This window comes from Dermacentor albipictus, chromosome 1 (genome assembly GCF_038994185.2).
Source record: "Dermacentor albipictus isolate Rhodes 1998 colony chromosome 1, USDA_Dalb.pri_finalv2, whole genome shotgun sequence".
NCBI classification, from domain to species: Eukaryota; Metazoa; Arthropoda; class Arachnida; order Ixodida; family Ixodidae; genus Dermacentor; species Dermacentor albipictus.
In genome coordinates, this window is record NC_091821.1 from 459,851,410 (window position 1) to 459,868,164 (window position 16,755).

General features: G+C 50.1%; 1 protein-coding gene across 1 annotated transcript in view; it reads right to left on the reverse strand.

Moving 5' to 3' along the window:
- LOC135902828 (4-pyridoxate dehydrogenase-like) overlaps window positions 1–16,755 on the reverse strand; it is a 151,549-nt gene that overhangs the window by 53,784 nt on the left and 81,010 nt on the right. Inside the window, exons 6-7 of the mRNA XM_070531356.1 lie at window positions 12,793–12,937; window positions 409–768 (exon numbers count right to left, since the gene is read on the reverse strand). Of these exons, the coding sequence (XP_070387457.1) occupies window positions 409–768; window positions 12,793–12,937 (505 nt within the window). The remainder of the gene's footprint in view (window positions 1–408; window positions 769–12,792; window positions 12,938–16,755) is intronic.

A 16,755-nucleotide genomic window follows, 5' to 3' on the forward strand; every position in this document is an offset into this window, starting at 1 on the left:
CTTTCTTGCATAGCAGGCATCGAGGCTCGCAGCTGTGATCTGGTTCGGGGTTTTCGGCTCCGCACCCCCGACATCTGACGTCGTTGGGGTTCGGGCAAACATCCACCCGATGTCCAAGTTTTCCGCAGGTGACGCATACTTCATATTTTTTCTTGTATAGGTAGCAGCCTGTGGGGAAGCATCGGAGGTAAACTTGCATCGGCACTTTCCAGTCTTCAAACAGGATCAATACAGATTTGGATTTCGCCCCAAGTCTTCTGACTCCAATGATCGATGGATTTTTCTTATTTCTTCTAAGTGCATCGAGGATTTCCTTGTGAGTTGCATCTAGCGGGACGTCGTGGATCACTCCTTTCCCTCCGCTTTCCGGCATGGCAATATACGCCTTCGTCTCGACCATAGATGCACCGATGCGAAGGGCCGTGATCGCAGCGTACTTGGTTGCCCGTGCCGCATCTAGCGTAGCTATCATGATCGACTGCTGCGTCAGGTTTGGTGATGCTACGTCTTCGTCTGCAGCCTCCGGGTCGACCCTGGCTGCCTGGGCCAGGTAGACGTGCACGCGCAATCTTCCAACTTCCTCCAGGATGCGATTGATACCTTCTTTCGGGCGAATAATAATTTTCTGAGCACCTTCCGGAACCACCGCGTGCTGCTTCTCGACCGATCTTGCAGCCAGCTTCTTCCCCAGCCGGGGGTTGGGCCTCGTAGCGCTCCCCGTCGGCTCGCGCACGGCAGATGCGTCACTTTGCTCGAGCGTGAAATGGCCTTTTCTCCGAATAAACCACGTTCCCCCGCTTGAGAGCTCGTCCAGGGGAGCAGCATCGTCCACGGTCTCCATTTCCAGGTCCTGTTAGCTTGCGAGCGCTGCAAGGCCTCGCCTAGGCTTCGGCTCGGCCTCTTCGCGCGTGGAGCTCGGTTAGGCCTAGCGCTCAGCTGGCCGACTTCGAATTTGAAATATCCGTAAAAGTCGAAAAAGGGGCCTACCGCCAGAAATCCGGTATCCCCATGTTTCTTGTAGGTTCTGTCGGTCGCTTGTATGTAGAATTTCCAGGAAAAGTTCGACTGTCCGCCAAAGCACAGGAAAATAGCAGAGCTGGCACGAAGCACGTCCGCACTTCGTGGTCTTCTTCTTCCTTCCCCGTGATTAGCTAGAGAGATTGGGTTGTTCGCTGCTGCTCTCTGCTGCTGCTGCTCCTCACCTTTAATTAGTCCTCGCTTCTAATTCTCGCCAAGAGATCGCCGCTCACAACCAGGCGATGGACGGCTGGCAGTTAGTTCTATCGCGGCGACAGCGAGAGGCTGTTAAGCGCAACGACAGGGAAACGGCTTCCAACAAGAACAACATAAACGGACAGCCATCAGCAGGCGGCGCGAAAGGAGACGGGCAAATCGGTCGTCGCAACATGCGCCCGAGGAAGGGGAAGCCTCTGCCACCATTACCGAAGAATGACATCAAGATAATACTGAAGCCACACAAAGGACTAATGCTCAAGGAATATCTGAGAACAGAAATACCGCAAGCGATTATTCGGGCTACCGGGACGATAATCACAGGAAACGGACCGAACCAGCGAAAAATCACTGGAGAAGATTTCATACTGCGAATCCGAAAGGGAACAAATATCATCATCGTCTCCACACCTTCACTGGAAGTGGCGGACGTCATTCGTCGAGTCACGTGCATGGAGCTGCGAGGCAAGCAACACCCCTTCAACGTGTACGTAGCGGATCCAGATGATAGCTACAAAGGGGTGGTGCACGGATTCCCAGCACACACCGAATCAGCAGATCTCCAGCAACACCTGCGCGTCAGGACCCAAGGAGTCACCATCGAAAGGGCCCGAATGCTAGGAAGCTCTAATACCGCTCTCCTCACCTTCTCGGGAGGCACGCGCCCCAAATGCGTGTACTACATGGGAGTAGAGATGCGGTGCACGGAGTACAGGCCAACAATCCAAATGTGCCTGGAGTGCATGCAAGAGGGACACCGCTCGGACGTTTGTCCGAACCCCAAGAACATATGCCGTGGCTGCGGACTCGAAAATCCACCCCCGCAAGGACACGAATGTGAAGTGAAGTGCGCCATGTGCAGGGCGGCGGGGCACGAGACGCGTCGGTGCCCGAACAAACTGATTGCCGCCAAGCGCGTGAAGACGACTCGCTAGTCTCGATCGCGGGAGCGGTCGGGACAGAACACCAAAAAGGCACCGGGGCGCTGGTTCGAGTCCATGGAAGAGGAGGACTTTTACCGGCACCGATCGCGATCCAGATCTCCACACGGAAGCAGAGCGAAGAGCAATACCCCGTCGAGGGACCCCTCCAGCTCCAGGGCTTCACAGCGGTCAAATTCGCCACTGCCTAAAAAACAGCAGGTGAGCTGGGCGAGGGTTGTTTCTCCCACTGCTCCAAAACATAATACTGGTGAAAATGATAAACGCATTCAAAAATTGGAAAAGGAAAATGCGCGATTAAGAGAACAGCTCTCAGGAGAAGAACGCAAACGACAATCACTTGAGAAACAAGTGTCAGAGTTAGAGGTGCGCTTCAATAGCACAATACCACAGCAGGAAATGCCGCGTCAATCTGAAAAAAATAGCCAAAGCGAAAGCGGCGGCAGATATAAACTCCGTCTCCACGCAGTCTCCGACAACCCAAATCTCAAAAAACGCGCAGATAACGGCAGCGCAGATCCAGACAATGATCGCGGAAAACTTGAAAATATTTATGCATGAAATGATGGCATTAATTACCCAAAGGTTAACGGAATTTCAACAACAGTGCACGAAGGACTTCGAGAAACACAAGGGGTTCGTGGCGGAACAGCTTAGGGCAGTCTCGCAGGCTGTTCCCACCAAAAAACGCGCAATTGCGATAGGAGCGGGTTCGGCAAAAACTAAAATAAGCCACTGCGTAACAGAATTTGACGGCTCGGACACGGAAACGTCACGGGCTTAAAATAAGAGTGGGCAACATGGCTAATCACGCTAATAAATCGCAACGAATACAAAATTCAGACCAATTAGAGATATGGCAATGGAACTGCCGCTCCTTCTCCAGGACAGCGGCAGTGTTCCACCAGTTTATCAAAAACTCCGGAATCGCTCCGGACGTGAAATGTCTGCAGGAGGTCGGGGCCAAGCCGGCCAAATTGCAGGGATACTACACTCTGAGCGATCCTCAAAATTCGAAGGTCGCCACGCTGGTGAGCAAGTCGATAAACGCTCAATTATTAACACTTCCGCCAACTGAGGGAGAGACTAATTCCATAGTTATCAGTGTGATGCCAAAGAAACGAAGTAAGGCACACACACTAATCACAAATCTGTACAGTCCTCCCAAAAGCAAAGGGAACGACCTACCCCACATTCTCTCAGCAACAAAAGATTTAGCGGGCACCAGGGATAAGACGGTGACAGTGGGTGACTTTAATGCACCCCACATACTATGGGGATACGCGAAAACGTCGCCCAAAGGGTTCCTACTCGAGCGCACCGCAACGGCCTTGGGCTTACGGGCAGTCAATCAGATCGGCAAACCGACGCGCACGGGTAACAGCGTCAGTAGAGACACGGCGCCCGACCGTGCCTTTACAATAAACATCAGAGACGCACAATGGGTTTCCTTTGATGAAAATTTAGGAAGCGATCACGACATAATCCGAGTAGCGCTCTCCACGCCCAACATACGGAGAACAATAGGAAAGACTAAATTAACTGACTGGCCTCGTTATAGAAAACTCCAGAGAGCTCTGGAGGAGTAGGATACAGCCCCGACCAACATGCGAGAATGGACCGAATTCCTTCGACGAGCACACGGGGACACCACTAAAGCCATTGAGCGCACAGCGGAGGTGCCGGTGATAGACTCTCACCTGGTCAGCCTATGGGAAGAGAGGCGGAAACTGGCCAAGAGGTGGAAAAGGCAACGTCTAAGCAAACACCTGAGACAACGCATCGCTCTCATGGCAGAGCAAGCCCAAAGCCATGCCAACGAGCTCGCTAAAAACGAGTGGGCGACGTTCTGTGGAACCCTGTCAGGAACTCTGGGAACGAGCAGTACGTGGCGAATATTACGAAGCATGCTAGACCCGATGAGCACGCGTACTGAGAACAACAAGAAGCTCCGAATTATTGCAGACAACTTCGAGGGTACAGACCAAGATCTCGTTCACGCGCTTCAGAAAAAGTACATAGGACCCTCACCTGCCACGGGATCGTCGTACGCGAGGAGACAATACGCGGGGGAGGCGAACCCTAAATTAGACGAAGATATAACGTACGCGGAAGTGTATGAGGCGGCACAATCCGCAGTTAACAACTCGGCACCGGGCCCAGACTCGATCACAAATGCAATGATTCGAAACATGGATTCGGTAGCCCAAGCGAAAATCACAAAGATATTTAATAGCGAGCGCTGGGCCAAGGGAGACTTGCCCCAAGAGTGGAAATCGGTTAAAATAATCATGATCCCCAAACCAAAAAAGAATCCCTCGATTGATACACTACGGCCGGTGTCGCTCACGTCCTGCCTAGGTAAGCTCTATGAAAGGGTTATCCATAGCAGATTGCAGCGATACCTGGAAGAGCGGAGCAGGTTCCCAGACTCCATGATAGGATTTCGCACGGGTTTATCTTGCCAGGACGCGTTCCTCCTACTTAGAGACGAAATTCTAACTAATATACCGTACGGCGACGAGAGACTAGTCCTAGCACTAGACCTTAAAGGAGCCTTCGACAACGTCTCTCACGCCGCAATATTGGAAGAACTCGAACTCGCCGGTTGTGGTGAGCGCACATACAATTACTTAAGAGTGTTTCTTTCCAACCGCGAGGCGAGCATCAGTATTGGCCAAATCACTTCGGATTTATTTAAAATGCCTGACAAAGGAACACCTCAAGGAGCTATATTATCTCCTCTTCTCTTCAACATTGCGATGTGTCGACTCGCGCGCGATCTGGATCGGATACACGACCTAGGTTACACGCTCTACGCAGACGACATCGCGCTGTGGACGAGCAGAGGTTCACTAGGGGATAAGGAATATACTCTCCAAAGTGCAGTATTAGCGGTGGAGAAATTTTCTAGATGGAGTGGCCTGAAGTGCGCACCCGAAAAATCTGAGGTTATCCGGATACACGCGAAAGGCTACAAACCCAGAGGATCGATTAACATCGTGGTTGAGGGCCAATCAGTCCGAGAGGTACCCACGATGCGAGTCCTGGGTTTGTGGCTTCAGAGCGACGGGAGAGCACTACAGACACTCAAGACTACAGTAGACTCAAGACTACAAATTACAGTAGCCCCAATTCCAAAGAATATGCATCCAGAGTACAACAAAGAAAGGCGCAAAGCACGTGCACAACACATTCAATCAGCCTACTCTAGCAACCATAGGTACAACACGTACTACACGGACGCAGCTCTGTATGCAGAGACGACCGGGCAGCGCTACCAAAGGAGGTACGCCCTGGCAGTCGTGAACGCTGTCAGCCAACAGCAAATTACCGCGTCGGCCACGGCGGGATCCCCAACCTCGGCTGAAATATTAGCAGTGGCGATCGCACTCGCTCACGCGGAGCGTTCGCAAAGGGACTCGGTCGTGGTCACGGACTCCCAGGAGACATGTCGCATGTTTCTCAAGGGGCACGTGACTGCGGCTAGCCTCGCGATAATCCCGAAATCCTTCAACCACCATCATCGCCTACTCTGGTGCCCGGGCCACGCGGGGGTACAGGGGAACGAAAAGGCTAACGCGTTAGCTCGAGGGTTCACTAACCGAGCGATGGCGTCCTCTTCTAACCCCAACCACCCGCACTACCCATCACAAAATTCCACAAATTTAAATGCCAAAGACATCCTTGCTCATCAGCGTGGAGTCCGAAGAAAATACCCGCCGCCTCACCCACAACTTAACGGGGAAGAGGCCGCCGATTGGCGTAAAATACAGACCGGGGTGTTCCCCCATTTAAAATTGCTAAACGCCATGTATCCCACTCGTTATAGGGCCAACTGTCCTTGGTGCGGTGGCATACCTACCCTAATGCACATAACCTGGGAGTGCACTAAGCACCCTCATAGGCCAAACACCAGTAGGACTATGGAGCAGTGGGAGGCACAGCTCGCCCGCTCCGATCTGGCAGGACAAAAGTCCTTAATTAGCCAGGTCAGGCAGGCGGCAGAGGCCAGTGGGGCCCTGGACTGAGAGGCTCCGGCCACGCCTCCTTCAAATCTTTACAATCACAATAAAGTTTCTCTCTCTCTCTCTCTCACCTTTAATTAAACATCTTTACATTTGGTGGAGATTACTGGAATGCCTCCTCACCCTCGAGCTCCGCAATCATACGTTGCCCACCGTCGCGATGACTTATGCGACCTACGCACCAACCTTACCCATGGCTGCCTGTGGCACTTGCGCCGGCGTTCTGCGTGAGCGCGACCCAGCCATCTCTTGCGGGACCGGAGAACATGACGTCGAAGACTGGCTGTCCTCCTATGAACGTGTAAGCGCTCACAATAAAATGGACGACCAATCTAAACTGAACAACGTCATATTCGACCTTGTTGACGTCGCCAATCTATGATTTAAGAATCACGAATCTGACGTTTAGAGTTGGTCCACATTCAAAACACATTTCGCCGAAGTGCTTGGCCTCCCCGCTGTCCGCAAGCTATGCGCCGAACAGTTTCTATGTCAACAAGCACAGCAACCGGGCGAGACTTTTTCCACTTATATTGAGGATGTCTTGGATCACTGCATCCGCATTAATCCAACTACGGCGGAGAAAGAGTAAAATAACCATATTCTGAAAGGTATTGAGGACGACGCGTTGCAAATGCTTCTGGCCATGAGTCCAACCAGCATCGCTGTATTCATCAACCTGTGTCAGAGTTTCGGCGAATTGCGCCGCCAACGTGACATCGCCCGCCAAAACGTCCCACAGGCTGACTCGCTCTCGGCCATTGCTGATGCCGCTGGCTATACCGATCCTTCTGCTCTCGTCCTTCAGCTGAAGGATTTCATTCGCAATGTAGTGGCCCGCCAGCTGTCGCTGCTCCTTCACAGCCAGGAGCCTGCCCCGACACTGCTCCGGCCGTAAAACAAGCCATCCGTGCCCAAATATCTCACGCAGTTACCTCTTTCGCCCGCCAGCTCCTGTGACGGCACCGCTCTCCTCGCCGTTCAACTACATGCTGACGCTGTCACACGGCCACCCCCACCGTCACATTCCGTTCCACCACCAACGCACCGGACTCCCCCTGCTACCGTTCCACGGAAGTCACCTCAGCTTCTTCGTCGAGCCGACACGTGGCGCACACCAGACAGCAGGCCTATTTGCTTAGCCTGTGGCATTGCTGCTCAGTTGCGCGCTTTTGTCGTCGTAACATGCCCTCGCAACGTGACGCCTTCGACCAATTTCCCTACGCGCCACAACATGCCACCGAGATACGCCGCTAAGATGCCGCTGACTCGCCGCTGAGACCCTTTGATCGCGAGCGCCGGTCTCCATCTCCATGTCGACGGTCGCTGTCACCTATGCGTCGTCGGTCACTTACTGCCGAGGGAAACTGACTAGAGCAGTTCCGGAGGCAAGAACTGCTAGCTCATCGAACTTTCTAAGACCTCGATTTTCACCACAGCGTGTCATTGACGTCCGTGTCGAGGGAGCATCCGCTCCAGCGCTTATCGATATCGGGACCGCAGTTTCCGCCATCGTTGAAAATCTTGGTCGTAAGCTGAAAAAACTCACGACCTCTCCATCTGGCATGGAACTCTGCACTGCTAGCTCGCAACGCATTCATCCTACAGCTGTATGCAATGCCCGTGTAATAATTCAAGACGTTTTATACATCATGTACATTTTTGTGTTGCCATCCTGTTCTCATGATCTCATCCTCGGGTGGGACTTTCTGTCGCGTCATAGTGTCATCATCAATTATTCTCACACGCGAGTGGCCATTTCGCCGCTATGTGATTCGCCATCGCTCGGCGCCGACTTCAGTGTTCACAAAATAAGTCTTTGATGATGGTGCTGATCTACCTCCGGAGACGTCAGTTCTCGTGGCCTTGTCGTGTACTGCCGTGCCAGACTCAGCTGTGACGTTTACGCCATCTGACGTTCTTGCTCACCGCAAGGACTTATTTCTCCCGTTCGCCGTCATCACTGTTAGGTCTGAATCTGCTTTGATACTCATCTGTAATCCACACCGGTATCTAGTGACCATACTTGGCGGTGAGACCTTAGGATTTGTGCAAACTGTCGCATGTATTGGATACCTTGACGTTCACGATGGCGCCGCCCTTTTACATCCGGACGCCATACCTTCCGTCTCATTAACACCGCCTTCAGCAGTTTTTGGCAGCGCCATCGCCGCAGACCTCTCGCCGTCTCATCGCACTCAACTTCTTACTCTAGCGTACGGATTCGTTTCTTCGTTCGACTGCAGCGAGCCATCCTTGGGTCGCACGACAAGTCTCTCTTGTGCTATTGACACCGGTTCCCATGCCCCCTTGCGAAAGCGTGCGTACCGCATTTCCGCAGAAGAGCGCCGAGTTATCACAGAGCAAGTGGACGACATGCTGCAGCGCGGCGTTATGCAACCTTCTCATAGCCCGTGCTCGTCACCTGTCGTTCTAGTGCGATGAGAAGATGTCACGGTTCGGTTTGGTATCGATTACTGCCGCCTAAACAGGATTACAAGAAAAGACGTCTACGCAGTGCCTCGGATCGACGATGCTCTTGACTGCCAGCAAGGTACCGAATACTTCTAGTCTTTAGATCTCCGCGCTGTCTATTGGAAGGTTCCCATGGCTGAGGCTGAACGCCCAAAGACAGCTTTCATCACTTCCCATGGCCTGTACGAGTTTATATTATGCCTTTCGGGCTCCGCAATGATCCCGCTACCTTCGAGCACAATATTGATACCATCCTTCGCAGATCCAAGTGGAAGACTTGCTCATGTTACCTGGATGACATTGTTGTTTTCTCACAGGATTTTCCGAAACATCTCACCTATCTGCATGACATCCTTAGCTGACTCACTTCAGCTGGCCTAGAGCTCAACCTCAAGTATTGCCATTTCGCTGCCCGAATATTAACCATCTTCGGTCACGTTGTCTCGAAAGACGGTATCGTTCCTCACCCTGACAAGCTTCGCGCAGTCGCCGAGTTTCCGAAGCCCACATCTATCAAGGCCCTGCAAAATTTCGCAGGCCTGTGCTCTTATTTTCGACGCTTTGTGCGGAACTTCGCCTGATTATCACACCCCTGACGAAGCTGCTTACCGAAAGCAAAGTCATTCCACGTGTCATCAGCATGCGATGAAACCTTTCACAAGTTACGCAAGTTGCTGACTTTACTGCAAATTCTTCGCCATTACGACCCAACTGTGCCAACAGAGGTTGACACAGACGCCAGTGGTGTCAGCCTTGGCCTTGGCCCAACGGAAAGCCTTGGCCCAACGGAAAGCCTTGGCCCAACGGAAAGCCCTGAATAAAGAATACGTCGTGGCTTATGCCAGCCGCACCCTTAAAAAAGCTGACATGAATTACACCGTTACAGAGAAGGAATGCTTAGAATTCATTTGGGCTTTAGGCATGTTTCGTCCTTATCTCTATGGTCGCCCTTTCAGCATCATCACTGACCATCACGCCCTGTTTTGGCTCTCCTGATTGAAAGACCCGTCGGGCTGCCTCGGCCGTTCGGCACTTCGCCTGCAGTAATATGACATTCGTGTCGTATACCGCTCTGGTCGAAAGCATTCCGACACTGACGCGCTCTCTCGCTCGCCGATGGCCCCTAATTTGGTTCCTCTTTCTGCTCCTTCTCCGACCTCAGACCCGTCACTACTGACCACTATTGACGTGCACTCCGAGCAACTGAAGGACCCATCACTTGCCCTACATCTCGACTACCTTGCCGCTACATCGGTCGTTCTTTCAACGCGAACGCTACACCTTCAATCAACCCACTTTGCCGTTCGAGACAACACCCTCTACCGCCGCAACTATATGCTGTTGCGCCTCAGGGAGATCCTTCCGCTTGCCACTAGTTTGTTGCGGCTCACGGTGATCCTACCGCTTGCCTCTGGTTTGTTGTGCCCCTCTGGGCGATCCCTCCTTTAGCAACCAGCTTGTTGCATTTGAAGGTGATCCCACTGTAAGCGACCTGTCTCTCGAAGCTCCACCGACATTCCTTATTGGGTAGCGTGGCGTTGTCGGCGAGCTCCAGGCCTCCGGTAGACCATGGCGACCGAGCAAGGACGAGACGACGTTTTGCTAGTGCGAAACTTGCTCTGTTTTATTCCATAGTAGTTGAAAGAAAATAAGAAGAGAATGAAGTAACAAGTATGAAGTACATGGCATGAAGTCTATATCGTATCTCGTCTATCTACAAGTACATTTCGGAGCCCCTTAAATAGGCTCCCTTACAATTGTATGGGCGGGATCTTGCTTGCGTCGATGACACGTGACAGACACAGAGAGAAGGCCCCTCCCTGATGAAAGGGGAAGGGAAGGTTGCGCACCCGTGGTGCCCCTCCCTATTGAAAGGGGAAGGGGAGGTTGTCGCACCCGCGGTGCCCCTCCCTGCTGAAAGGGGAAGGGGAGGTTGTCGCACCCGCGGTGCCCCTCCCTGTTGAAATGGGAAGGGGAGGTTGTATGGCCCATGGCGTCAGGTCATACCTAACAATGCCCGACGGTCGGAAATGGCTTCTGGCTATCCCTCACCACATGCGCTCCGATATGTGCGCGTACTTACATGCTGACCCTCAAAGCGCCCACGCCGGCATCCTAAAAACTTTGATCACGCTGCGCCAACGATATTGTTAGCGTGGAATTTATCGGTTTGTACAGCAGTACATTCGACCATGCACCGCCTGCCAACAAAGCAAAACTCCTCCATTGGGCTCTACTGGCCCATTACAGCCGCTACAGTGCACTGCTCGGCCATTCGACCACGTAGGCATCGACCTCTATGGCCCGCTCCCATACAGTGTATGTGGAAACCGCTGGAGTATTGTTGGCGTCGATCACCTGATGCGCTACGCCGAGGCCGCAGCTCTTTCCGCCACGACCGCGCCTTACGTTGCTATGTTCATTCTTCGCAACTTCGTCCTTCGTCACGGTGCTCCTCGAGAACGACACAGCGATAGGGGTCGTGTCTTCTTGTTGAAAGCTATATAACCCCTCCTTCCCGAGTTCCGGATAATTCACCGGAATTCGACCGCGTATCACCACGAAATGAACGGTCTCACGGAACGCTTCAACCGAATAGTGGGTGACATGTTGAGGATGTACGTCTCGTCCGACCACACCAATTGGGGCACCGTAGTCCCGTTCGTTACTTTCGCTTATAACACCGCGAAACGAGCGACCAGCGGTTTTTCACCTTTTCTTCTCTTGTATGGGCGTGAGCCTTTGTGTCCTCTGGATACTATCCGGCCCTACCAACCTGAGGCTTTCGAGTGCACAACTTTCTCAGAAGTCTCCCGATACGCTGAAGATTGCCGCCAGCTGGCTCGTTCATTGACCAGCGATGATCAGGGTCGTCAAAAGACAAGACGCGACAGTCATCAGGCCATGCCGACCTTACCTGCTCGTTCCCTTGTGTGACTATGGATACCACACTCAAATGCCCTGCCTTTCTTCTAAGCTACTTGCGCGGTACCACGGTCCGCACCGGATCATCGACACCTCCTCCCCTGTGAACTATATCGTTGAGCCCGTCACCTTCGTTGGCGAGGTCGGGAGACAGCGCATGTTAGCCGACTGAAGCCTTATTTCTACCCCCTCGTATTCTCTGCTCCGCGAGTCGGCAGGGTGGCTCCGTTTCACACCCGTGGCCAATGCAGTGAAGCAGCGCATCTCGTGTTTGGGTAGCAGCTCAGAGACGACGACGACGACCCATGCTGTGATTAGCTAGAGAGCTCGGGCTGTTCGCTAGGCTGCTGTTTATCTGCTGCTCCTCACCTTTAAAGATCATCACACCTTGAATATTTGTTCCTCTTTCTGGATTTCATGGTCATCAGACTATAATCCTGGCGCATTGCTTCATCGTCATCCAAGTTAGCGTACGTGCCCTGTTTAATTCACTCCAATAGCGCGTCGGCCATAGCACAAATTTATTCTTTCCAGACTCGAGAACAGTAGCACAGAAATTTGGGAACACAACGAAGTTAATCACTTTCATTTAGATTTAGTGTCATGGAGTAAGGTATATGTTGGACTTGTTTTCCGAAAATGTACCCCCAGCGTATCACAATGGCACTACGAAATCAGCTAATACCACCTACGACGTAGATGTATGTATAGATGGAAAAAATAACTTGCTAAATTTTATACTTGTTCGACCAAGAAAATGCTAGCGGGTTACACTTCCATAAATAGTGCTCTTTTTTCTATTTCAAGAAAAAACCTCCTGGGTAACTTAAATGTGCGCTCCTCTGCCATGATTCGCATTTCTCTAAAAACGAATAGGCCTAGTATAATTTACTTTGGCATATGTAAAAACCACATGAACGCTAGAATTTACACGCAATGAAGCATAAAAAATATTACAGCGCTATGAAACCTTCATGAAGGCATATCTCAAACTCTTCCACGCAGTCCTTGTGCAGGTTTATGAGGTATATCACAAACGCGCGTGTATGATGCATGAATATAATGAAGGAGGATTCGTATTCAGAAATATCATTTTACAGGCACGAAGACACAAAGGTTATGGCAAATATCATTTTACAGGCACGAAGACACAAAGGTTATGGCACTCGCAATTGTGCGTTCTCACTTGCCTGTTCTGAACAGTGAATAAAGTGGCACTGTAGACGGTGAATAGTAGTTGATTTCGATGTTCTCTGGAGTCGTTGCCGCTATTCCGTTCACGGTGATGTGATCGAATAGATTTTGTCCCACAGGAAGGTCTGCTATTACGCTTATCTGCAATATGTGAAGCGCGTGCTTGATTACGAGCAAACGATTAAGAATACTGGGAGCATCGCACAAACACTTTGAATAGGGTTGGTATAATACGAAAGCTTGCGCTGTCCCAATTTTTGTACCCCAAGTATTGATAGAATTTTCCTTGCAATAAGGCAATAAATGGAGAAGAGTGCACCTACGAGATACACCTATGGCTACATCTAAAGCGCTCACCATTCATGTATTTATTACCATTTAATTCAACTAAGAAAATTTTATCAAATAAAAATGAAAAACTATTTATGTGATAGTAATCGATGTATACACCGCTGTGAAATGTATCACTGTTATATGTAAGAAGCATTTAAGCAATATTGTTTGCAGATAGCGCAAACATTTTCACCTATGCCGTAAACACATTTATTAAATTTTTCAAATCTCCTGTTAGCGACCACGACAGCATGGATTTACGAAGAAAATTCTGCCGACTTGGTGGACGTCGTCATTGCTTCGGTCCGATTGTTCGAGCTGTTTAGACCCTACTCATGAACAAACGAGCCTAATTCCGCACACTCCAATTTACGTGCGTGCATACTAGCGTGTGTGTGCGTGTGTGTAAGTGTCCTCGTCGAACAGCTAGGTGTCGAAATGAGGCCGAGCGACCTTCTAACTAGAGAAGTCGAAAAGCAGGCGCGAGAACCCATATTTAGGGTGGACCACGATAATTATGGTGTGGTGTATGGCTCGGGGAAAAGGAATACGATGGAGCAATGTGAAGGGTCGTCCGGTGCGTGTGCCACCTGGACCTGTAAATTCTGTCACCCCAAATGTTCGTCTTAAGAGGAAGCTTTTGGCTATGTAATATCTAAATAATTTGTGTTTATGACTTGTGGAAATTCTCGTAAGCATCGTAGCAATTTCAGGTAACCTGTCAAATTATATATCAAATTTGTCTGTTCAGGTTAGTCTTACCGGTGCAGTTTGCATAGTTGCGATATCTGCTTTTACCGCAGTGTTTTAAATTCATAAGCCTACTGCTTCTATTTTTGAAAGCCTACTGGTTTCCAGCAATTTTAGTAAGAAACCTTTATGACTTTAGTAATATTGTTACGCCCACAAAAGGCGTTACTTTGAAGCCGGGTAGAGTTAGATGCGATGGCCTTGATCAGCTGAGCGCCTGTCGAGATTCAGCCAGCCAGCCAGACATCGTCTTCTTCGTTCACCACGCTTCGGTGCCCCCGCATACTGTTTGTTGAGTCGTGAACCCACTATGCACGTAAGAGCGTCACAATATGATAACATTGCTGTTGCTTAACTTTTGTTCGGAAAGGCAACAATTTTCATTCAAATCGTTGCAGCTAGTAACTGATGAGTGCATTCCAGTTAAAGTTATGCAATTTCCGTGTACATGATTCTTGCTACTGCTGCTGCTTGCTTACTTGCTTGCTTACTTGGATGTTTCTATTGCTATTTTTTTGTTTTTGTAGGAATTTTTTTGAAAGAATTAGACCTTCCCCTATTGAAAATCCCAGCATTGCCCATCATGAATTTTATGCTGGGCATGATGTAAAATGTGCTGGGCATGATGGAAAACATGGTGGTGATGGTGGAATTCATCGTGGGTATAATGGGTGGATGGTGGGTACAGTGGTAGATGGTGGGATGTATTGGTGGGATACATACTGGGTGAGTTGTCTCAATGGTGGGCGGGATGGGTGAATGGTGGGTGTAGTGGGTGGATGGTGGGATGACTACTGGGTGACCTGTGTGAATGGTGGGTGAATGCTGGCGTGCTGGGAGGATGGTGGGTACATACTGGGTGAACTGTGGGAATGGTGGGTGAATGATGGATGTGCTGAGTGAATACTGCATGTACGCACTGGGTGAAATGTAAATGGTGGGTAAATGGTGTGCATGCTGGGTGAATGGTGGGTGTACTCGGTGGTTCGTGATACACATAGTGAAGAAAAATTTTGCTTTATAGTACGATTTCTACAGCTTGATTGCTATTATATTTCAACCCCACTAGAGGCATTTTACTGTCAAGCAGGAACAGGACACTTATTGAAGAAGGCAAAGAAGAGAAAATTAGTCACAATGTGATGTCATGTCCCACTTTAAAAACACAGACTGATCAATATTTAATTAAAAATTGAGAGACCTCTTTAAGGAAAATGTAAATTTCTTAGTAGAAAAAAAGAAAAAAGTATTAAAAAAATACTTCCTCAACCGGGATTCGAACTTGGGACCTAAGGACCGCGAGCCTAGCATCTCACCACGGCGCCGCCATCTTTCAGTGTACATTTTGGCTATGTCAACAGCAAAAACCGCCGTCTGCGTTGCTGTTTACATTTGTATTTTAAAAGCCAAGATGCGGGTTCCCTCCACTGTGTCAGCTGCCGCATCGCTAGAAGAGCACAAGTGTTGTTACCATCGACAGGTAGTACATCGCGCAGTGATATAACATCAATTTTGCTGTACGACATGCATATTGAATAAGAAATTCAGAAATAGACAACGGTGGCCGGGGACATTGTTAGGGTTGTTACTGCTAATTTCGACAGTTGTCTCTCGCTTTTTACACTTTTGAGCGCGCATATAATTCGTGTGCTCAACGCAAAATAGCTACATAAACACTCGTGGATGAGTCTTCATTCTGACAGCATACTGGCTTCTCACGGCAGCGCTGTACCAGATTAATGAGACCGGAGCGAGACAGGTTTTCACGCAACTTTGTGGAACAAGCGAAAACTTCTTTTCCGCTTCGCATAAGCTTGTGCAATAATTCTGGGAAATTAACTAATGTGACAGTGTAACCGCACATGTAAGTCCACAGGCTTGTGTGCCACATCTTACCAAATAAAACAAAACGGATACGCAGCCATTCCCGCAGATGGTATGATTTTGATCAGCGGCCGATTTTGAGGAGGCGGGTAGGTGCCGCGTCGTCACGGCACAATTATAACAGTTGGCCACGTCGACTTTATTATCGGTGTCGGTGCTATCAGCATTGCCGGCTTGAGAGAAGCACGGTTGAATACCGCGCAAGAGAAAAGTACAGTGCACACCACCGATGCGAAACTGACAAACAATTTTAAAGGGCAGCGACGGAAAGCGCTTCTGTTGCGACTTCAGAACTCTTGGCCGTCGCGACCGGATGTTTCTGTTGCGACGTCAGAATTGCTGTCGTAATGTCAGAGTCGCTGTCATAATAGAAAGCTGTTGTTCCGGCTTCAGAACACTTGTTGTAGCGACAGAACGTTTTTGTTGCGACTTCAGAGATCTTGGTCTTCGCGACAGAATGCTTCTGTTGCGACATCAGACTTTCTGCCGTAACGTCAGGAATGTCTGTCAACTACGGAAACGCGAGGAACTTCTGTCGTACAAGAGAAATTTCTCTAGTTGCGACATGAATTCCTGCTGACTTTTTCAACTGGGGTACCTTGTGGATTCTATCGCAGACGCAAGTAAATCACAAAGCTAATGAAGAAACACTGAATAAAACCGCGCGTAAGCAGCCGCGTCTATTCGCTGGAATGCACGGTAGCACTTGGCTGCGAACATATTGTACACCGCCGCACATTTCTGGCACCCACCACATAGGACACATTCACGCGGCGGAGACATGCGGTTTTTTCCAGGAATATTCGTGGGCCGCACGATAAATACAAAGGCATGGACGACAGGAGCGCAATACCACGGCCGCTCAATGGAAACGCACTTGTGGCAATACGCACACATTCACCACACCAACACGAAAGCAATGCGGATGACACGGGTGTAACCCGCGCCACACGAGCGATTATTCCTCGTAGATTTGATGCTTTCTGACTGAA